A 24324-nucleotide genomic window follows, 5' to 3' on the forward strand; every position below is an offset into this window, starting at 1 on the left:
TCAAAACTTAAAACGAACAGAAAATATTACGTGTATGATTGGGTTTCAAAGGTGATTTTTTCTGGTAGTAGGGGGGTGGTTGGGTCGGGGGTTATTTGGGAAGATCTTTCCATGAAGAAAGTCTTCATGGGGGAAGGGATCTTGCTAGTAAGGGGTTGTCAAATTTCCCAGCACTATTTAAAAGAAAGATCAGAAATTAAAAATAAAAAAAACAAGTTTTCTAACTGAAAACAAGGAGTAACATAAAAACTTAAAGCGAACAGAAAATATTAAGTGTATGATTGGGTTCACCCTCTAGTCAATACCTTGCTCTTTAAGCCAAAGATTTTTTAGTACTTCCATAAGAGCTATTTATTCTAAATAACGGCCTTTGTGATTAAGGGGTCATTTTTAAAGAATTGGAACGAAATTCGAACTTTAGCTTAAAGAGCGAGGTTTTGACTAGAGGGCGAGCCCCCTAATATACGTTTTAAAAATATATGAATATAGAAGTTTGTTACGTAAGTTAATTCGTAATTTACGTGTATTTTTTAATAATAAAAACATTGGTAAATAGAACTAAGCAAGTCTCGAGAAAGCCATTTAACAAAAAATTATTACAATTAATATGCAATTTGTTTTAATTATTAATACACGGTGAGCCAAAATCAAACCTTGCATTAATTCAAAAAAGTTCGAAAATTAAATAAAAAAACAAGTTTTTTTAACTGAAAGTAAGGAGCGACGTTAAAACTTAAAACGAGCAGAAAGTATTCCGTATATGAAAGTGGCTGTCCCCTCGTAAACGCCTCGCTCTGTTCGCTAAAGTTTTTTATTGTTTAAAAAAACAGAGTTGTGGAATAGTGAGACTTTACCGTAAAGCGCGAGGCACTGAGGAGGGGACAGCCCCTATCATATACGGAATAATTTCTGTTCGTTTAAAGTTTTAACGTCGTTCCTTACTTTCTGTTAAAAAAAACTTTTTTTTTTATTTGATTCTATAAGAGACAAGTGAACCTGTCTTTAAATTTCAGATTTTTTTAATTTTTTTTATTAGCTTTTTCTTGTAAATTTTTAAAGTCTGAAATTTTGAATATAATTTGAAACATTACTAAAGACACATTCTCTGTAGTTTTTTTATTTCCTCTTGTATTAATAGTATTGTACTAAGTTATCCAAAAATAATATATCAATAAATACAAAAAACAAAACAAAAAACAATCGACCCCTTATCGAAACCTTTGCTTGTAAGAATATGCTGCCAAACAATTAATAAGGGAGCGAAAAAAAAACTAGAAGAAAACATGGATTATAAATATTTAATGGATGGTAAAACACGAAACCATAAATATAGTATATTTAATTACAATAAAAAAGATTAATGCACATAACTAAATCAACTGAAAAGAGATCTAGTATATATTAACTCTAGTCCTTTTCAATCTTATACAATTGTACACTTACCCAGTATATTCACAGTTAGTTTTGGCTTAAACTGGCTAGTGTAAAGTTGCTTCCTTCCTTCCTTACTTAACCTAATTTTAAAGCTTAGACCCCCCTACAAATAGTCATACAAGGGATCTTAGTATTGCCTGTTGTCCAAGTACTATAGTGATAAGTGTTAGTCGTCAACACCCTGTAAGATGACCTAGAAGGCAGCCATTATTTTGACCCTATATTAACCGTTATTATTTACCGTAATTTTACCGTTAGAATGAATATTTGTCACCAAGAGATAAACGACGTGATTACATTACTGGTTTTACTGGAAGCAGTGGCTATGCTGTTATTACTGAAAATCAAGCCTGTCTTTGGACTGATGGAAGGTATTTCTTGCAAGCAGTCCAAGAAATGGATGAAAATTGGACTCTTATGAAAGAAGGTAACAATTCTATCTTTATGAACGTGAAATCCATGCTCAATTGGGATTTTATACCCTTTTTGAATTATACTATTTTATACACTTGGCTGATATATGGTTGGGAAGTTTAGCTGAAGGTAATTTTTTTTTCAAATTGACATTTATGCTCGACTCCTCCAACTGATGTTCCCTGATATGCAAGTCTATTTCATGTTATGTGTCTTTTTTGATTGTCAAAGTACTTAGAAATTTTGGTTATCCAAAGTATATTAAGCTTCTGTCTTCTGTTTGCTTTCGCCAGTAATAACAAATTAGTGCTTTGACTTAAGCATATTGTCTCCTGATTATTACATATTCCTTTTCCAAAAATGATCCAATTTATTGTCGAGAAGAAATCAATGATAAAATATTAACTGAAATCGCAAACACGGACGACCACGAATAGCAAGAATTAGTGTTGAAGTAGATGACTCATAATGCATAAGTAGTGGATTTAAATCCCTAGGCTATAAGTATGGTCAATAACAATCACAAATTATGCGCCTTTTCGGTTTTCCAATGCATTTCAAAGAAGGAACAGCGGATGATGAAAAAAAAGCATTGTTTTCGCTGGGACCCATTCGCGAGTAATTCTCTATCATGTGAAGCCTTGCAAATCCTCTAAATTGCGGAATTAGTGGTGAATTAATGGTTGGTTGGAGGAAGTATTGCTAAACCAAAACAATTGTACCAAAAGTTACAAGAGGAAGTGAGGAGTGGATGTTGATGAAAACCAACGCTGCTGCTAAAAGTAGTTAAAGATAAACAACCGCAAGTAGGCCTATTGCTCTAGCTTTTCACTTCAGTCGTAATTTCTTAAGTTTTGCTACTTCACGCGTTTTCAATTCTTGTTTTGTGTTTGATAGCCCAGTTTTATTTTGGACAATGTTTGGAATCTCAACATGTCTGGTGCTCAGCATATTACGTGAAAGAGCATCACCACTATGAACAATTAAACGTCTGGGTTCAATTGAAATAATAAGCACAAAGGTCTTTTGTCGGCCATAATACTTGCTATATGAATAAAAATTTGACCAAAATAATTTGATCCTCAAATGCGCACGTCGTACATGAAAAAGTATCATTTTTTTCCTGAATATTAGAAACCCCAATTTCAGGACTATTCTATTGGACATTGGTAGAATCAATGCATATAAAAGGTTGCAAATTATTTTCTTTAATAAATCAATTGAAAGCCTAATAACAACAGGCAGAGGGTTTTTGTATATTTTACGTAATACAAATATATCTTGGGAATTCCACAACGAAAATGTCATATTTCTTTTAGTCGTTAATTTAAAAAATGTGGAGGGAGTAAAAATAGAAGATGAAACTTAAAACAAACAAAATTATTGTTTCGCAAGTTTATGCAATATTTTACTGCAATATTGGCACAAATAAATTCACTCGCAATATTACCCTGAATTTTTAGAATTCTGGACAAGCCGCGCTTTTCAGTAAAAACTAAATTGACGCCACAAAATACGATTAGGAGTACAAAATTCGTAGCGTACTCTGCATAAAATAAAAGACTAATTTATAAGCTCTGAATTATCTTTCACTGACTATGAAATCAGTAAAATTTAGTATAAAAGTTTAGTTCTCTCAAAACCTCAAGTAAGCTTTTAATAGAGCGCTAGTTTTTCAAAATTCTATAAATTTGTAGTAACATTATAAGTAACTTTATTTGAACCAATATTGCAGATAAATATTGCATGAACTGGGAAGCAATTATTTCTGTTTATTTTAACTTTCATCTTCCCTCTTTACTTTCATCAGAAAAACTTTTTTTTTTAATTAATTTTTCTTTGTTTATTGGTATTAAAAATAAAGTAATAACCCTTACTTACTCAGACTTAGATCCTCCTACCTTCAAAATTCCAGAATTCTATAAATTTGAGAATTCTATAAATTTGAAGTAACATTAAATGTCACTTTATTTGAACCAATATTGCATAAACTGGGAAGCAATTATTACTGTGTTATTTAACTTTCATCTTAACTCTTTACTTTCATCAGAAAAACTTGGTGGTTTTTCAATTAACTTCTCTTTGTTTATTGGTTTAAAAAAAAGTAATAAACCTTACTTACTCAGACTTAGAGTTAGATCCTCCTACCCTTCAAAATTCCCTTAAATTTGTTTTCAATAGAATATTTTACTATTAAGATTAATCGAAATAACAGTTATCACTCCTGAATCGGCTACAGATGCAGTCCTTTTCCTCGGGGTATTTTTTTTAAAGATGATTTTAAGCTTTTGGTTACTATGGGCCGTGGTTCGCTATTCACTAGGTTGCAGCTGTCGCTGCAACAGTAATATTTTTCAAAGAAATTCCTAAGGCTTTACGAAGAAGTATCATCCGCAAAAGAAGCAGAATATAAATCCCTCGAATAACGCCATCATTGTAACAGTATTATGCAGAATTTAGTCATTAAACTTCAAGGGGGAGGTGACTGATGATCTACAAGGCCCTTCCTTCAAATTGCCATTTTTGAGATAGCCATTTTGAGATAGCCATTTTGTTCAGCGTAGTTGATTTCCAGATAGAAAATATGTTTTTGAGGAGGACACTCCCCCACAACCCTAGGGGCAAGGGTTGTAAGCTATGCCCTGGGGGTATATAAGGTTTTTATAGAAGGCGTTGTCATAGAAACTTCAGAAGAGGCTCTTTCGATTGGAAATTGAAAAGGCTAGTGCCCTTTTTAATAGTTGAAAGTGATTGGACGGTAACTAACCCCCCTCTCACGCCCACCTTTTCCCCAAACACATTCAATCAAAATTTTGAGATAGTCATTTTGTTCAACGTTGTTTAAAGTTCTGGAAATTAGGTCTTTGAGGATAACAACCCCCTCACAGCCCTCAGGACAAGGATTGTAAGTTATGCCTTGGGGGCATATACAGTTTTTATAGAAAGCGTTGTTGTAGAAACTTCAAAAAGGGCTCATTCGATTAAAAATTGAAATGGCTTGTGCCCTTTTTAATAGTCGAAAGTAATTGGAAGGCAACCAACACCCCTTCCACGCCCACCATTTCCCCAAACATCCCCTCAAATTTTTAAATAGCCATTTTGGTCCACCTTCTTAAATTTGAGACTATCTAGTCATTTAGGTTTACTTTCCCCTCAAAGTCTTTTAGGACCCGGTTATAAGTCATGCCCTGGGGACAAATTAGTTTCTATTGAAATATTTGTAAGTCAAACTTGAAAAAGGCCGCATTCAATTGGACAATCGAATGGCTAGGGTTCTCTCCAATCGTCTAAAGTAGTTTGGGGGCAACTAAACCCTCTCTCCCGCCCAGCATTTCCCAAACACATACAATCAATATATTTCGATAGCCATTTTATTCAACATAGTTGAAAGTTTTGGGAATTAGGTACTTAAGGATGTCAGTCCATCCTCGCCACAACCCTCAGGGCAAGGATTTTAAGTTATGCCCTGGGAGCATGTAAGGTCTTTATTGAAATTGATGTTTTAAAAACATTCAAAAGGGCTCATTCAATTGAAAATTGAAAGGGCTATTGCCCTTTTAATAGTCGAAAGTGACTGAAGGGCAACTAACACCCCTCACACACCCGCGATTTCACCACACACATTCAATCAAAATTTTGAGATATGCATTTTGTTCAACGTACTCAAAAGTTCTGGAAATTAGGTTTTTTAGGATGATAAGCCCATCAAAGCTTTCAGTGCAAGGGGTGTAAGTTATGGCCTTTGGGGGCATATAAGGTTTATATAGAAAGTTGTTTCAAAAGGGGCTCATTGGATCGGAAATTTAAACTGCCCTTTTTAATAGTCGAAAGTGAGTGGAGAGTGATTAACCCCCCTCTTTAGCCCACCGTTACCCCAAACATATTCAATCAAAGTTTGGAGACAGCCATTATGTTCAACGTAGTTGAAAGTTCTGGAAATTATGTATTTAAGGATGACAAACCCCCCAGAATCCCCAGGGCAAAGGTTGTAAGTTATGTCCTGGGGGTATGTAAGGTTTTTAATGATATAGTTGTCGTAAAAACTTCAAAAGGGGCTCATTCAATTGGAAATTGAGAAGGCTAGTGCCCATTTTAATAGTCGAAAGTGGTTGGACGGTAACTAAACTCCCGCTCACGTCCATCATTCCCCCGAACACATCCAATGAAAATTTCCAGTGGCTATTTTGTTCAACGTTGCAGAAAGATCTGGAAATGAAGTCTTTAAGGATGACAACCCCCCCCAGCCCTCTGGGTAAGGGTTGTAAGTTATCCCCTTGGGACATATGAGGTTTTTATTGAAATCATTGTCGTAGACACTTCAAAAGGGTTCATTTTATTGAAAATTGAAAGGGCTAGGGCCTTTTTTAATAGTTGAAAGTGATTCGAGAAAGACTAACCCCCCTGTCACGCCCGCCATTATCCCAGACACATCCGATCAAAATTTAGAGATAGCCATTTTGTTTAGCGTAGTTGAAAGTTCTGGAAATTAGGTCTTAGAGGATAATAGAGGAGGTTTTTATAAGGAAGTGTTTTCGTAGAAACTCAAAAGGGCTCATTCGATTGGAAATCAAAAGGCCGAGTGCCCTTTTTAATAGTCGAAAGTGATTGGAAGGCTTGACATTTTTATAGTAAAGATCGATGTGGGTATAATGTATTATTTTGTTGTTGTTGTTGTTGCTTAGACTAGGGCACTTTGTATCGAAGGAGTTGTCGTAGGAACTTCGAATTCGATTGAAAATAGAAAGGGCTGATGCCCTTTTTAATAGTCGAAAGTGATTGGAGGAAAACTAATCCCCCTCCCACACCCACCCTCCCATTTGACTTTATGTTTAAAAACTAAATGTTACCATAAAATTAATCAAAATGCACTGTGTTAATGCTAATACCCAATAAGGCATCTCAGCAGTATCCCATGAACGACTGAGGGTATTATGTTCAAACTCTCGGGGCTGCTTCTGTTCTTAAAATTTAACCAAATCAAAATACCGTAAGTGTATCCAAGCTATCAAAGAAAGTAAACAGATTTTTTTGCGAATGGCATCAAGTTTTCCATTTCAGGTCAACTAGACGAGTTATGAAACTAAATTAAACACTTCTATTTGGGTCCAGATTTTTAAGAGGGTGTATGTTGTTAAAAATTTCTGAAATTTTTTCTCCAGCATATAAATAACAGACCAAACTATAAATCTTTAAAAAAAAACGGAAAGATTTAAAGTATTATTTTCTTTTTCTCTGAAAAGACTATGTCAATATAAAACGAACAGAAATTTATTAAAAAACTTTTTCCACAAAGTAAGTCTTTCAAAGAAAAGTAAAGAACTCCATTAAACAAAAAAATTAGCAAAATCAAATCAAATAATCTACCAAGCGTGAAACTACCACAATTCAGCATCTATAAATAAATGAAACTCAAAACGAACAGAAATTACAATAAATAACCGAGTCAAACTCAAAACGAGCAGAAATTAACATAAGTTGGGCTCAAAACCCCTATGCCTTCCCAAGGCCAGAACATAATCTGCACTTTACTGAAGAAAATACAAATGAATGTGCATTGTCAGTTTAATATACATATACTGATATTTAGTAATCAAAATCTTAATATTATTTGATCTAATAAAGTTATAAAAGTAAAAACATTTATATTTTTTTTCACTAAATAAATGAAACCCAAAACAAACAGAAATAAATAAATGAAACCCAAAACAAACAGAAATTAAAATAAATAGCAGAGTCAAACTCGGAACGAGCAGAAATTGATTTGAGTAGGGTTCTAAACCCTATGCTTTCTAGAAGCCAGAATATAATTTGTACTTTACTGAAAAATTCAAATGAATTTACTGAGAAAAAATGGGTATTGTCAGTTTAGTATACATATGCTGATATTTATTCCTTAACATCTTTATTAATTTTTGATTTCTTAAAGTTATAAAAGTGAAAACATTGAAAAGAATTTTTTCAGTAAAGTACAAATTATATTCTGTCTTTTAGAAAGCATAGAGTTTAGGACCCTACTCAGATTAATTTTCGCTCGCTTTGAGTTTGACTTATTTTAATTTCTGTTTGTTTTGGGTTTCATTTATTTATTGATACTGATTTGTGGTATTTGTATGCTTGGTAGATTGATTCTATTCTTGTTTATTTGGTTTAATGGAGTTCTTTACTTTTTTTCGAAAAACTTAATTTGTGGAAAGTTTTTTTTTTAATTAATCTCTGTTCGTTTTATATTGACATAGTGTTTTTCAGGGAGAAAGACTGAGCCTCTTCTAAAGTTAAACAACCATCACTTCCATAAAAACCTTTAAATACCCCCTGGGAATAACTTACAGCCCTTGCCCTTAATCTCTGGGGTTCGTTTCAACCCTAAAGCCTTGTTATATGATATTTAGACTATTTTGAATAGAATGGCTATCTCAAAAATTTGTATTAGATGCACTTCGGGAGAATACGACGTGCGTGGGGGGAGGGGTAGCTCCCCCCCGATTACTTTGACTCTTGAAAAGAGCACTAGAGTGTTTGATTACCAATCCAATGAGCCACCTCCGAAGTTTATATGACCACGCTTTCTATATATCCTTATATGTCCCTAGGGCATCTTGTGGGCTGGGGGGATTTTTTATCCTCAAAACATAATTTCCAGACCTTTCTAATACGTTGAACAAAATAGCTATTTCAAAATTTTGATTGTAATTGTTTGGGGAAATTATGGGCATGGGGAGGAGGGGGGCGGAGCATTTGCCCTCTGATCACTTTCGACTAATAAGAAAGGCACTGGTCCTCTCAATTTCCAACCGAATGAGCCCTTTTTGAAGCTTGTACGACACGACTTTCTATAGGAAACCTTATATGCCCCGAGGGTATAACTTAAGACCCTTGTCTTTAGGGCTATGGGTGAGGGTTGTCATCTTCAAAGACAAAATTTCCAGATCTTTCAACTACGTTGAACAAAATGGTCATATCAAAAAGTTTATCGAAAATGTTCGGGGAAATGATGGGCATGGGGCGGGGGTGATTCTCCCTCCGATTACTTTCGACTATTAAAAAGGACAATAACCCTCTCAATCTTCAATCCAATGACCCCTTTTTCAAGTTTTTACAACAATGCTTTCTATAAAAACCTTATACGCCCCCAGGGAATAACTTACAATCTTAGCCCTGAGGGTTGTAAGGGGGAGGGGGGGTGTCATACTCAGAAACATTATTTCCGAACCCTTCAATTACGTTGGACAAAATGGCTATATCAAAATGTTGATCGAAAGTGTTTGGGAAAATTATGGGCGTGGGGAGGGGGCATTCGCTCTCCGATCGCTTTTGACTATTAATTAATAAAAAAACTAGCCATCTTAATTGCCAATTGAATGAGCCCTTTTTGATGTTTCTATGACAATGCATTCTATAAAAACCTTATATGTCCCCGGGGCATAATTTACAACTGTTACCCTGAGGGCTGAGGGGGGGGTCATCCTTAAAGATCTAATTTCTTTAACTCTCAACTACTTTGAAAAAAATGACTATCTCAAAATTTTGTTTGGATGTGTTTGGGGAAATGGTGGCGCGAGAGGGGGGTTAGTTGCCCTCCAATCCCTTTCTAATATTAAAAAGGGCACTAGCCCTTCCAATTTCTAATTGAATGAGCCCTCTTTGAAGTTTCTACGACAACACGTTCTATAAGAACCGTATATGCCCCAAGGGCATAACTTACAACTTTCGCCCTGAGGGGTGTGGGGAGGGGGGTTATCAACCTCAAAGACCTAATTTCCAAAACTTTCAATTGCCTTCAACAAAATGGATATCACAAAATTTGATTGTTTTGGGAAATGGTGGGCGTCAGAGGGGGGGTTAGTTGCCCTTCAATCTCTTTCGACAATTAAAAAGGGCAGTATTCCTTTCAGATTCCGATTGAATGATCCCTTTTTGACGTTTCCACGACAACGCTTTCAATAAAAACCTTATATGCCCCAAGGGCATAACTTACAACCCTTGCCCTGAGGGTTGTGGGAGAGGGGAGTTTCATCCTCAAATACATAATTTCCAGAACTTTCAGCTACGTTGAACAAAATGTATGTCTCAAAATTTTGATTGGATGTGTTGGAGAAAATGGTGGTCGTGAGAGGGGAGTCAACTGCCCTCCAATCCCTTTCTAATATTAAAAAGGGCACTAGCCCTTTCAATTTCCAATGGACTGAGCCTTTTTGAAGTTTCTACGACAAGACGTTCTATAAGAACCTTATATGCCCCAAGGGCATAACCTACAACCTTCGCCCTGAGGGGTGTGGAGGGAGGGGGGTTATCATCCTCAAAGACCTAATTTCCAAAACTTTCAATTGGCTTTAACAAATGGATGTCACAAAATTTTGATTATGTGTTTTGGGAAATGGTGGGTGTCAGAGGGGGGTTAGTTGCCTTCCAATCACTTTTCACTATTAAATACGGTACTAGCCCTTAGAATCTCTAATTACATGGGCCCTTTTCGAAGCGTCGATAGTAAAACTCTCTATAAAAACCTTATATTCCCCATGGGCATAACTTACAACCCTTGCCCTGAGGGGTGTGGGGGTTTGTCATCCTCAAATACATAATTTCCAGAACTTTCAGCTACGTTGAACAAAATGGATGTCTCAAAATTATGATTGGATGTGTTGGGAGAAATGGTGGTCGTGAGAGGAGAGTCAGCTGCCCTCCAATCACTTTCGACTATTAAAAGGGCACTATCCCTTTCAATTTCCAATCAAACGAGTCCTTTTTGAAGTTTCTACGACAACGCCATATGTAAAAATCTTATATGCCCCCAGGGCATAACTTACAACCCTTGGCCTGGGGCTCTGAGGGGGTTATCACCCTCAAAGACCTAATTTCCGAAACTTTCAACTACGTTGAACAAAATGGATATCTCAAAATTTTGATTGTTTGTTTTTGGGGAAATGGTAGCCGTGACAGGGGGGTTATTTGCTCTCCAATCACTTTTAGCTCTTAAAAACGGCACTAGCCATTACAATTTCCAATTGAACGAGCCCTTTTTGAAGTTTTTACGGCATTGCTATTTATAAAGACCTTATTTGCCTCCAGGGTATAACTTACAACCCTCGCCTTGAGCGTTGTAGGAGGTTGTCATCCTCAATGATCTAATTTCCAGAATTTTCAACTACGTTGAACAAAATGGCTATCTCAAAATCTTGAGTGGATGTGTTTTGGGAAATGGTTGGCTTGAGAGGGGGGTTAGTTGTTCTGCAATCACTTTCGACTATTTAAAAGGACACTAGCCCTTTCAATTTCCAATTTAATGAGCCCTTCTTGAAGTTTCTACGACAACGCTTTCAATAAAAACCTTGTATGCCCCCAGGGCATAACTTACAACCCTTGACCTGAGGAGTGTGGGGGGTTTGTTCTCCTCAAAGACCTAATTTCTAGATCTTTCAACTACGTTAAAAAAACGGCTATCTCAAAATTTTGATTGGATGTGTTTGGGGAAATAGTCGGCGTGAAAGGGGTGTTAGTTGCCTTCCAATCACTTTTGACTATTAAAAAGGACACAAGCCATTCCATTTTCCAATCAAATGAGCCCCTTTTGAAGTTTTTACGAAAACTCCTTCTGTACGAAGTGGCCTGGTATAAGATAAAAAGTGGAAAATTCTGGTTGTTTAATATCAGGACTAAGTCTGTGTGTTTGATACTAGGACTCAATTCTTCACTGAAAAAGAAAAATTTGTAAAAGATATGGTTGGCTGAATAAGGTGGGTTTAATTTGTTACATGTAAATCTGATATTGCGTAAAAATTTAATATTCAATTTGGTCATGCTAAATAAAATATGATGTACCGAAAATGAAAGGTTGTAACTGGCGTAAATTACTAAAGGTTCTGATTAAAGGAAAAATATTGTCATATAATGCCTAAAACTTGTTTTCGCTCACCTGTAAAATTATGAAATTTTAATTTCTATTACTAGATTTCAAATATCAGTTTAGGAATTCCTATAGCTTCTGCATCGAAAAAAAAGATTATGTTTGGCTCTTTGAATGCTCTCCTATTATTGCTGAATGGAACTAATAATATAAAATTATTTTTGGTGGCGTACTGGGTTCGATCTGAGCTTGGTAATACGGCCCAGGGGTCGAGCCCAGCTGTAGCAATACTTCAGAGTGGACACAAGGCCCTTAGTAGTCAAGAAGCGTCGTTAATCCGATACAATACAATAATATGAAAGTAAAAAGAATTCCATTTTTTTCTGGAAAATGAAGTCCCTAGACCCTGCCCTGGCTGTGCATCTAAATATTAATGATTATTTCTTTTTTTCTTAATCTAGGGATTGCTGATTCAGTATCGTACACTGAATGGATCGGTAGAAATTTGCCAGCTGGAGCGCGAATTGGAGCCGACCCCTGGCTTATGACCCATTCATCCTGGGAGAATTTGGAGAATGATGTTAGTAAATATGGGCAGGAGCTTGTGGCTGTTGATAAAAACTTAGTTGACGCTATTTGGGAAGATCGTCCTGGTGTTGATGTCTTTCCTATCAGCCCGCTTGAAATCCATTATACAGGTTTGTGTTTTTCTTAAAATCACATAAATCTAAAAACATGTGAAAAAACATTAATGGGTACAGTGTTGCTTGAGATGAAAAAGAAATGTTTTAAATGGCTTAACAGATGTATAATTCAATTTGTTCGTGCATGTAATAACATTGATGATACAAAAAATTGTACAGTCAATGTTTTCTCAAGATTTTTCTTTTCTTTGAATTTTTTTTTTACCGTAATATGTCTGCCATAGATGCTTGGAAAACCGGAATTTTTTTTTTTTTAACCGAACAACAAGGTATTTGGGAGGTAGAATGGAATGGAATATATTTATTCACTACAGTAGCTGGAGCTAACATGAGTATGTCAGTGTTCACAAAAGAAGACACAAAACAAGGATCAAAACAAATAGACAACAACATAAATATTTAAAGCAGCGAGCTTCTTCGAGGTCAATAGGTTAAAATGAGTCATAAATAAAATTAATATATGTCAAGGGTTAATTTTTACGGTTAAAATAGTCACCGCTTTTACAGAATATATCAGAATATTAAAAATATAAATGATTTTGAATGTGAGTACATTCGCTTTTGAATGTGAGTACATTCAAAAGTACTCACAGGCAAATACCTGAAATAAACTATTATTTATCTGTGAACATCAAACATTAAATATTTGCCTAAGTAATATTATTAAAATACTTAATATTATTAAGTATTATTATTATATTATTATCAAAAGTAATATTATTACTAAACATTATATTATTATTATCAAAGTAATATTATTATTAAATTAATGTTATTAAATTAGGAAGAAACGATTTGCAATATCTCTCGTTACTAGAGGCTAGGTAAGTCATTAAAGGTGGACAATTCTTTTTTATTTGTCGGAATCTAGTGACATATCCTTGAGTAGGGGGGCTCTCAAGGTTGGGTAATAAACCATGATGAGTTGGGGGATTCCAACAATTTAAATCAAGTCGATATGGCAGCTCATATGTACGACCCGCAAGTGAATTCAAGTTGAGTTGTTTCAATGCATCATCATATGTTGAGTAGTTGTGTCCAAGTGTAATTTTTACAGCTCTTTTTTGTATGATCTCTAGTCTATCTGATTGTTCTTTCGTCAAACCCGGATGCCAAGCTCGACATGCATACTCAAGAGAAGGTCTAATGTAGCTGCAGTATACAAACTTTAAAACCTCAGTTAGCATACCAAATTTCTTCGGGTTGGAAAAGGAATGTAAAAATGCGGTGCATTTTTAAGTCATACAGTCAACGCGTGAATTCCATTTTAAGTCTTCGTCCAAAAGCATACCAAGTATTTTAACTATTTTCTTTGTCGGCTGTAGGGAAATATAAGAAGAGTGGCTATTGATCTTTAGGAAGAAAAGGGTCATATAAGAGCTATTAGTTTCGCCGACCGTCAGTTTTACCTCTCCTAATGCAGCTTTTAGATCCTTAAAGGTTCTCGTCAATTCAGGCTGCTCGGTAGTCGGGGGGCTTAGTTGCAGTGATAAGAGAGTTAAGTCATCAGCAATTTTAAAACGCTCACGAATTTATTTTTTAAATAAGGTTAAACACATTAAGAAATGAAAGTGTGCCTAATTTAGTCCCTTGTGTCTGACCGTAAGGAATATTTAAAAATCCTGATAGCTCAAGATCAAGGAGTTGGACGCACTCATATCTTTTAAAAAGAAAACTAGAAAGCAAGCGCACAACAAATGGACAACATACGTACCATTACTACATTATCAGTATGGTCAAAAGCCCTAACTATGTCAGCAAATGATGCATCAACATAAGCTCTATCTTTTTCTAAATGTTTAAGGGTGGTATCCAACAATAAAATCAAATAATGAACAGTACCATGGCAGGGTTTAAATCCAGATTTTTGGGAATTTATGTTATCTTTAATGTTCTCAAATGAATATACAAAAATAAAACTCTCAAACACTTTAGAAAGAGCCAGTGTTTTTGAAATCGGCCTCATATTAGTTATATCCTTAGGGGCCTTGCATTTGGGAATTGGGGTAAAATACGCCTGTTTAAAAATAATAGGGAACACCACCAATAAAACATTGGTTAAAAATTTTCGTCAAAGGAGTAGACTGAACTAATCGCTAGGGTAGGGATATTTGAAACTGATATTAGGTGGTAAGATATTTAGTCGTGGAGGAATTTTACAAATTGATGCAAAAAATCACTAACTTCACTAGATAGCAGGGGTTTACTATCATCATCTCTCTGTTCAGCTTTGGTCACTTGTCTACCGATATTGTTCTTAGCTATATCATGAAATTCCTGGGTTGTATATATATATTTTACTTATTATTTTAGAACCGTACTGCTTACGCAAACATCTTATTTTATGCACAATTGTATCTCTTAAGCTTTTGAATTCATCCTCAGGCCCAGTTAAATGCAATTCATTCCTGAGTTTTATCATGGCTCGAGTATTTTGAGTAATCAATGATTTTTCATTAGATTTCACGTATATATATATATATATATATTTTTTTTTTTTTTGGAAAATTTCATAGTATTTTTCGAACAGTTCCTTACAGAATAAACTTGCCATTTTGTCTCCATCAGACAATGAAAGGATATGACGCCAGTCACGATCTATGATCCATTTCCTGTAGATATTTAGTAGCTCAGTTGTGTAAGGCCTGTGTACCACACTTGTTTTGTCTATTTGGAATGAACTGATTAGGTACTTAAGCAACACACAGGTGGTCACAAATATTCAGGACAGTTAAGAAAAATGAGATCCAATATATAGCTACCTCTTGTCGGCACATTGTCAACCTGTTTAAGCGACAGAATTGCTTAGCCATTTGGGATCCAAATCACTAAAGTCGCCACACATTATGATACCGGCGTTAGGGTGCAAGGATCGCACATTATCAGTGCAATGCTGTAAGTAATTCATAAGATCTCGACGATAAGGTTTACGGGGTGGATAGTAAACAATACATATGACCAGTGATGCCACTTCCTTAGGTTGGCTCTTAGGCATGCACGACAACAATAAAACTTCAAAACCGTGTATATTTGGTATATTGCTGAAATTCTTTTTTTTTATATAATCGGTAAATAATACCACCACCACCACCATACGCTATTGTAATATCATTGGTTCTCATACATGGTTTGAAGTAGGTATCATATCCATCAAATGCAACAAACTCATCAGTCGCGAACCACGGTTCACAGATATAAGCAATAAACAAGTTCATTTTTCAAGCATAATTCGATCAGTAAGGCCCCCCAAAGTGAACAAAAAGACAAACCTCATTTTTTTTTTCATAAGTGACCAGACATTTGACACTAGTATTTTCGGAAATGAATAGGGATGAATGAAGAGCTTTACGCTTCGGTTTCGAATTTGCTTGTCAGCACACTGAATCGGTTCCAAATTGGGAAACTCTGAAAGCGTGGTTTGAAGGGGGGTTACACCTTTGATTTCTTTGAAATTCCAATTCCATTGGTTGTTTGCACCGGATTAATTGACGGAATGCTTGCAAATGTTGGTTCTTGCCAGTTTTTCCAGGGTTTTAAGAGGAAGGGTTGGTATGATGGGGGTGGGTTATGCATTGGCTGTTTTAAGACAGGTGGCATGAGATTCAAGCTCATAAGCGGGACTGGATATAGCTGTCTTTGGTAGCTTTGCGTCAACAAAGGTACATTTTTTCGGCTTCCCGTTTTTCGGACTTGGCAATTCAGTCTTTGGAACGTAACTTCTTCCTTCTGCGGAAAGCGAGATTCACATTAGGACAACAGTTCATGAAACAAAGTCCATGAGCAAACTTTTTACGCAGAGATTTGTGGGGCAGAAAACAACACTCGTCATGACAGCTGCCTTAAAAAAATCCACGCAAACATGGAGAAATGTTCAATTCCCTGCCTTTCTGCTCACAGGTATGATCCAGTGTATGAGCTTCTTCATCTGTAATAAGGGACTAATGATACTCTAGTTCAGTTTGAGTGGCTTGAGGAGTAACAAAGCTACTGCATTGAACAGATACATCAGTAATGGGACATTTTGAGCCCATCGTATTACCCTGGTGTAAGCACTTTTCACAGGTAAAAAGATTGAATCGTCCGAGGACTTCTGTAGAGCAAGGACTATGACAGGCTGCATCAAGTCCAGTGCAGGCCGCAAGTAAGCGTTGTTCGCATTGATGACAATCAAACGAGGGACTGTCTTTTGTCACTTTGTCACATATGAGACAACTCAGGTAAGGATCTGAGCAGTCTTTTCTTTCCACCGTTATATATTCAATAACAACCATAAGTCTCGGTGCTCACCAAGAGTGGCTGGTGATTTTGTCAATAAGTTTACACTCGGGAAAATAGTATTTGTTTTAAATTGATCATAGTTCTTTTCGTTGTTATTTGACTGTTTTGAACTGTTATTTTTTCAACTTCAATTTAGTTAGAATACAGATTTTTGGAGAATCTTTTTGCGCACATATTATGCACACAAAGGTTTTCTTCAAGTCATTTAATACTTAGTTTTTACACAGCTAAAATGAGACCATTTATTGCCTTTAATACTCTGCACGCTATCTATTTTGCTGGTCACTCTTTTTGAGCAGATGCTGTAATATTCTGGGTACATAATAGATACGGCTGCTGTGCACAAAGAATTTAATCCTCTAAGGCAGTGATTCTCAAACTGTGGTACGCGTACCCCTTGTTGGTACGCAAAAATTTTTCACGGGTATGTGGCTGGCCGATGAAAATAATAAAACAACCCTTTAACTCTAGGACTGGCAATTTTATTTATATTTTAGCTATAGTTTACTTAGTACCGGTGACTGAGAAGGGGTACCTAAAATTTTCTGTGGGTAAAGAGGGGTACAGTGTCTAAACAAATTTGAGAACCACTTTACTTTATTGCTTAAAATTCTAAATTTCATTACTGAAGTAATGAAATCTTTCTGTGCAAATCTCTGTACTTGTTAAATAGCTATATCCCAAATGAATTTATATTCAAGTAGCAAAAATGTCAATAAAATAATCCAATTATTAATGTCCGTAGGGAAATCACACAGGATGAAACCTTATTTTATTAAAAAGTTGATATGCAAAAATAACGTGTTTACATAGCGAACTCTTAATCAAGACTTAAACGTATTAAAACGCGTATGCTTCTAAACACACAAAATATGCCATAAATAGATTTTTTTTAATTTCTTTTTCATTGATTATTAACGAAGATCTCCACCATGTTATTTCTGTAGATTCTTATTTAATTACAGTTTGATGCCATCTGTTTGAATGCTATTTTCTATAGTTTGGTAACTTCAACTGCTTGCTATAATTGCACGTTTTTCTCATTTACTTCTTATTTTTGCCCTTCATAGCTTACCCTTTAAAGTATTATCGTCCTTCTTTGTAATTTACTTCTTATTTTGATTTATCTTTTATTATTTTGATCTTGTTTTTGTATTCTAAGCTGTTTCTTGCGGGGATAGAAATCACAGGTAAACAGTGCCATCTTTAACTAGACATGTTGTGTTTAAAAACTATTCCTCTGTTTATTCATCTTAATTTCAAACTATATTTAAATTTTAATTGTATTAAAACAAAATTAGACCTAAAATAATTGTTTATGTCAAATTGAAAAATCTAATGGAATTTGTCTCGGCTCATTACGTATGGATATAATTTTCTTGCTCCTTAATTGGTTGAATTAATTATTACTCCTTAATTAATTAAACGGTCCTCTGCTCTAAAAAATAATTAACGATTTTGCTCTTAAAGCTAGTGACTCGCCACCCACCTGCCACTCCAGGGAAAATCCTCGGATACGCTCCCCTTCAAAATGTTAGACCCATGTGTATTGATAGTATTAGGCTATATATATCTAAATTATTCTATGTTTGCATTAATATAATATGTATGATTCTGTAATAGGTCGCACCTGGAAAAGTAAAGTTCGAGAAGTGATCCAAAAAATTAAAGCAGAAAAAGCTGCTTGTTACATTGTCACTACACTTGATGATATCGCGTGTAAGTGTCATGTTTTATTATTCTTTATTATTTTTTATAAATTTTAGTATTTTAAAATCAGTATCAGTGCAGTTACTATAGAAAGAAAGATATGAAAAACCAATTTTGAAGTCCAGAAAATTGAGGCTTCCACGCACACCTAAGAACAGGAGAAACACTCCGAATGCCAGCACACTGAATCGGTTCCAATTTGGCAAACTCGGAAAACAGGGTTTGAAGGGTGGTTGAATCTTTGATTTCTTTGAAATTCCAAACCCATTGGTTGTTTGGACCGGACTAATTGGCGGAATGGTGGCTAATGTTGGTTCTTACCAGTTTCTCCAGGGTTTCAAGAGGAAGGGTTGTTATGATGTATAAATAAAATAAATAAGATATTTATTTCAAAAAATGACTATCACAAGCCCCGAAGGTCCGAATTCGCATTTCGGGGTCATATAATAAAAAAAGACATAAATATCACAACAACTAAAAAACTGGCTAAACAATGCCAAAAACAACAATATCAGAAAGGCAAAGCCATTCATTAGTCTAAAAAACAAAAAGTGTCAAATGTAAAAAAGTTAAAAAGGCACAAATTAAAACAAAACCAAAACAAAATTGAGATAAAAATAATGTTAAAAAGGTTTAAAAGAGAGTATATAAAAAGGGGTATCACCCATGGGTATCAGCAGTAAAAAAAAGGGGCATGGGTATCACCAGTAAAAAAAAAATTTGCTTCTTTGGGCTCCTTCCTAAACAATCTCCTTGTTATACTCTATGTTTCCTTATTATTTTTTTATATACTTATTATCGTCGTTTGAGCTGATCACTGAAGTTAAAGTTGTGCTCAGATTGACCTCCCTGGCCTTTCAATGTTTCATACCAGAGATCGGGAGAATTTTCAATATTGTGTGCTAAAATTGGCTGAACCTTCTGTAAAATCTTATTTCACATATGTAAGTCTATAAACGAACACTTTGTATTCTTATGAGTTTGTAATTGTAATTTTTATAATATACATGTTCATGCCAAAAGTAACCTTTGGGTTATACATTGTACTTGCCAAAGGTTCCCTAGGCTTGTTTCTTGCAACATGTTTCATATTTGCTCATGTCTGAATTTGAGCTGTCACCTTATTGATTAATGTGATGCCCCGTGTCGTATTCCTGTCATTACTAACTATCTAAAAACTAATAATGCATGTATCTTCTTTTTTTAGGTATGCTTGATAAAGACTGATAATCCTATAGAGGTTTTTTTCGTGTGAACATAAAATGTAGTTGGGAAAAGCAAGGGTTTGAAGGACGGGGGGGGGGCAAAATCAAAGCCTTGGACGATAACCCACAATCAAGCCTCCTCTATTTTGATTCGAACGAATTTTAGTATTTCAAATTGTAACTTTTAACATTTTTCTCTGGGTTGCATATGAAAAACTATACGCCTTTTGAATTTGGACGATTTTTTAGATGCTCTGATTAAAAATTACTGGCATTTGAAATTTACAAGTGATTCTGACTGCTCAAGAACAAGCTCAAACAGCCCTATTCAATGGCTTTAAACTTTTAACTAGATAATTTTCAGAAACAACTTTTTGGACTAAACATGCCTCATGTTGTCATATAATTTAAATATATAAAGATCATTAGGGGTAACCATTCGAAATATTCAAGTTATACCAACCCACCCCCACCCCACCAAGCAAGTAGTCGTATCCTCTATAGTTTATCTTGAAATTTTCCTAAATGGTAATGAGTTTCTTTAAAATCTGGGCACACTCCCTTATCTCCTGTATACACACCGGTTGGTTTTAGATGTCACACTAAGAAAATGTATTGCATTCGCTGACTTTTTCCAGAGATGTGCAACATACAATTAATGTAGGACAAATTTGTATGGGTGGAATTCGTTATTCTTAAGTATTATAGCGGCCGTTCCTTGCCATTCCGTTCCTAAAGCTGTTTAGCGTAAGAAGCTAAAATTGTACGTGATTTGCTAGATATTTTAATCTACCAATCAGAATCACTTTCTATTATTATTGATCTTACGTAAATAAATATGATAGGCCTGCTAAACCAAAGTGCAATCACTATTATTATATTTTTCTACTACTACTAACGACTAACCGCAGCACCAAGCCGCCTGAGACCGACACAGCTGCGCACGCTCCTCCTCTTTCCTAATATATACAAAGTCTCCCTTTTTACATCCTCACAGGAAGTTCCTATTTCCCTTAACTCAGTCCTTACGACATCCCCCCAACCGTTGATGACCTGCTTTTCATTTAGCCCTAGGCGGTTGGGAGAAAAGGACAATTTTTGGCAATCTATCGATCTTCTTCCGCAGAACGTGTCCTAACCCTTTCATACCTTCTCTCATTATAGCCCTAGAAAGCAGGATTGTACCACACTTTCTTTCTAATCTTGGTCCGCAGACTTGTCTTCCTATTTTTCCAAAAAATTTTCAGCTGTAAAAAAAAACACCCTAAGCCTTGGATTTTCTACTTTTGACATCTTCACTGCACCCACTGTCTTTACTAACAATACTACCCAGGTAAATTAAGCTGTCCACTTGATGGATCTTTTCATTGCCCAACGTCACATTTTCATCTTCACTTATTTCTACCCTTAGCGATTTGACCTTCTCAAGATTAATTTTCAAACCTATTCTCTTACCCTGAACTCGCAAAACTTCTGAGAGCTTATTTATTATGCTCACACTTTAATCTAGGATGCATAAATCATGAACATGATCTAAGTCCAGGAGCGTTTTACTTCCCCATCTTCCCCATTTGACTCCGTGTTCTCCCGCTGCCTTTGCTGCACTTCTTAAGACAAAATAAATCAACATGATCCATATAAGTGGGGATAGAACACAACCCTACTTAACTCCTGATTTATACAAAGCCAGCTACTGACCTCATTTTCTACCTTACCACACTAATTACCACGCTCACTCTTGTCACCTTTCTTATGCAGGGGTTTAATTAGGGCTTTCCTAAAAACGGTAGATGCTTCCCCATTTCAAAAATCATATTCACAATCTTCAGTATGTTATTTCTAACCTCATAACCACCATATTTAAGAAACTCATTTACCACACTATCGGCACCTTGAGCCTTATTATTTTCTAGTGCTTTTAGTACTGTCATTGATTCTTCCTCACAAAATAAATCTTCCTTCACATCAAAGGTATCACAAACTTTTTCATTTTCCTCCGTATCTTTTCCTGTAATTCTACCCCGCTTTAACATATTCTCGAAATATTCACGCCATCACTCCTTAACTCTTTCATTATCACTTATTGTGGCCCCGTTCCTATCTTTAACTGGGAGAAGTCTTGATTCACTACTCTATCTCAATTTATTAACTTGCCAGTACAATATTCTACTATTGTACCGTCTAGCTGAAGCTTTCAGATCTTCGGCAATTTTATGCATGGCTTCTCACTTCATCTTTCTTTACATTCCACTTTCTTTACATTCCTCTTATTTTCATATAATCTATCACTCAAATAGAGCACTAATAAAATTAAGACACAATTAAGAGCATTAACTTTTCGCGGTTCAGACTTTTTGCAATCCAGTATTCTTTCTATTATAAGCCAGTGTGCTATGGGTGTGCATGGCCTATACTGTGCCTGCCATATCTATTTTTTTTTTTTTTTTTACTTTCTTTTCTTATATTTTCTTACAATTCAGTATAGTTTCTATTCCATTCCAGTGTACCAAAGGATGTTTTTAATATAGGACTGACCGGCTTGTATTGGCTGGACCAGTAGTAAGTTTATGTGATTAAATTTATCTTGCCTGAATTTTAGGCTGACAAAGGTACGGTATGACAGTATTTTATGTATGTATTATTTTATGTATGTATTGACCGTGTTATTTTTTTTTCTATATTTGTTTGACGAGAACATAAATCCTGCCATTTGAGCTTGCGAGTAGGCGTTTTGAAAAAAAATCATTCATTCATATTGGTTAGGTTGATTCTTTCGTAGTATTATTGTCTTTCATACTGATAAGATAATAATTTTTCAGGGCTTTTAAATCTTCGTGGGTCAGATATTCCTTACAATCCAGTATTTTTCTCCTTCGTTGTTGTTTGTCCAGATGGTCGGCTGCATTTTTTTGTTGATTCTGATAAGGTTACGGTGGCAGTTCGACAGCATCTCCATATGGAGCTGGGATCTTTCGTGGAGATCGATAACGAAGAATCAGGAGTCGAAGGCATTGCTTTAGATGTCAAAGTGGAGTTACATGCCTATGAGGAACTCAAAGATTTTATTCATTCAATGGTATGAACTCTCATGTATTATTGTTTTACTTTTTAACTTTTTTACAAGCTTCTGAAAGCAACAACTTAGGTCTTGATTGATCGTCAGTTTCAGGCGTCTCCTTCTCCTCCTCGATATGAAAGATTGGAGGAGAATTAACTCGCCTTCTAAAAGAAGCTGACCCGTCAATTTCTGAAAACTTCTAGGACATTAATTTTGCTACTCTGCTCCCTCATGTGGATGCTGAAAATTCTCCGATGTTGGCGGACCTTGTGGATTCGTTATCCCTTCTCTTGTAGGTGACTGTTCATTTGCATTACCATAGTCTTTATATTTTTTAGATCTGTCTTTCTTTGAGGACATGTCAAATATTTCATCACTTTGTGGATATTTCAGAATCATTTGGAATTTGTCTTCTTTGTGTCGACTTCTCACTTGACAGTTTTTCCAAAAAGCGCTTTTCAATTTCCGGTTACTATGTGCCGTTCGTTCTTAACTAGAATCCCTGACGATCTAATATATATATGGAGGCCACGTTGTCTTTTATTTTTTAAATGAAGTTAAAAATTAAAACGTATACAGATCATCCTAAGCATGAGCCGAGTACCATCCCCTTAATGTTCCATCATAGACAAAAGCTGTTAATGTGTCCATTGGGTTTGTTTGTGTGTTTCTTATTTGTTCTTTTTTATTTATTTGTGTTTTGTTGAAAACTATTTTTATTTTGTACATTATGCTTTGTTTTTCAAATGATCGAAAATAAATAATCAAACAATTCAGATGATTGGAAAGGACTAATGAAAATAAACTGAATATTTAATATATAATGATATTAAACCCTAGAAACTCAGCAATTCGGATTTTTTTCCCTTTTTTTTATTTATTTTTTTCTAAATTGCAAATATAAAAGAAAAACACGTGTATTGCATCATCATGTATATCATGATTTAGTTTTTTGTTGGAATCTGCATTTCAATATATCGGTTGTTATGGGCTAGACTTTGTTCTTTATTATAAACCTTGCAAGTGTTATACTAAAGTGCTCAATATTCAGTTTTATAGTAATACCAAGTGCTCAATATTCAGTTTTATACTAATACCAAGTGCTCAATATTCAGTTTTATACTAATACCAAGTGCTCAATATTCAGTTTTATACTAATACCAAGTGCTCAATATTTAGTTTTATACTAATACCAAGTGCCCAATATTCAGTTTTATACTAATACCAAGTGCTCAATATTCAGTTTTATACTAATACCAAGTGCTCAAAATTCAGTTTTATACTAATACCAAGTGCTCAATATTTAGTATTATACTAATACCAAGTGCTCAATATTCAGTTCTATACTAATACCAAGTGCTCAATATTCAGTTTTATACTAATGCCAAGTGCTCAATATTCAGCTTTTCAATACTGTGGTGCGTATACAAAGAAGTATTACGTAGGGCTGCCACAGAGACTTTAGCAGTTCAAAGTCCTAACGTGAAAAATTCCAAGATTTGAAGAAAATATTTTAATATATTCAATAATAATAAATAGTAAACTTTCTTTATGTACGTTTTGGGGATAATGTTAAATATATGAATGCGAAAGCAGCACATTAAAATATTTAAGTTTAAGGTAGGGTTTGGACTTTGTAAGAACATAACCACTCATTGAGTGTAACTTATATAAAGCACA

The 24324-nt window shown here is 35.1% G+C and overlaps 1 protein-coding gene across 3 annotated transcripts in view; it reads left to right on the forward strand.

Annotated features, from left to right (window-relative positions):
* The window catches only part of ApepP (Aminopeptidase P), a 70735-nt gene that overhangs the window by 13168 nt on the left and 33243 nt on the right, over positions 1–24324 (forward strand). For all 3 annotated transcript variants that reach the window (XM_089087432.1, XM_089087447.1, XM_089087440.1), the window contains exons 3-6: positions 1693–1861; positions 12151–12387; positions 18295–18390; positions 22406–22662. In XM_089087432.1, the coding sequence (XP_088943558.1) occupies positions 1693–1861; positions 12151–12387; positions 18295–18390; positions 22406–22662 (759 nt within the window). The remainder of the gene's footprint in view (positions 1–1692; positions 1862–12150; positions 12388–18294; positions 18391–22405; positions 22663–24324) is intronic.

The sequence above is a fragment of the Artemia sp. Qi Xiang Cuo genome, chromosome 1 (assembly GCF_049724085.1).
Source record: "Artemia sp. Qi Xiang Cuo chromosome 1, ASM4972408v1, whole genome shotgun sequence".
Classification (NCBI taxonomy): domain Eukaryota; kingdom Metazoa; phylum Arthropoda; class Branchiopoda; order Anostraca; family Artemiidae; genus Artemia; species Artemia sp. Qi Xiang Cuo.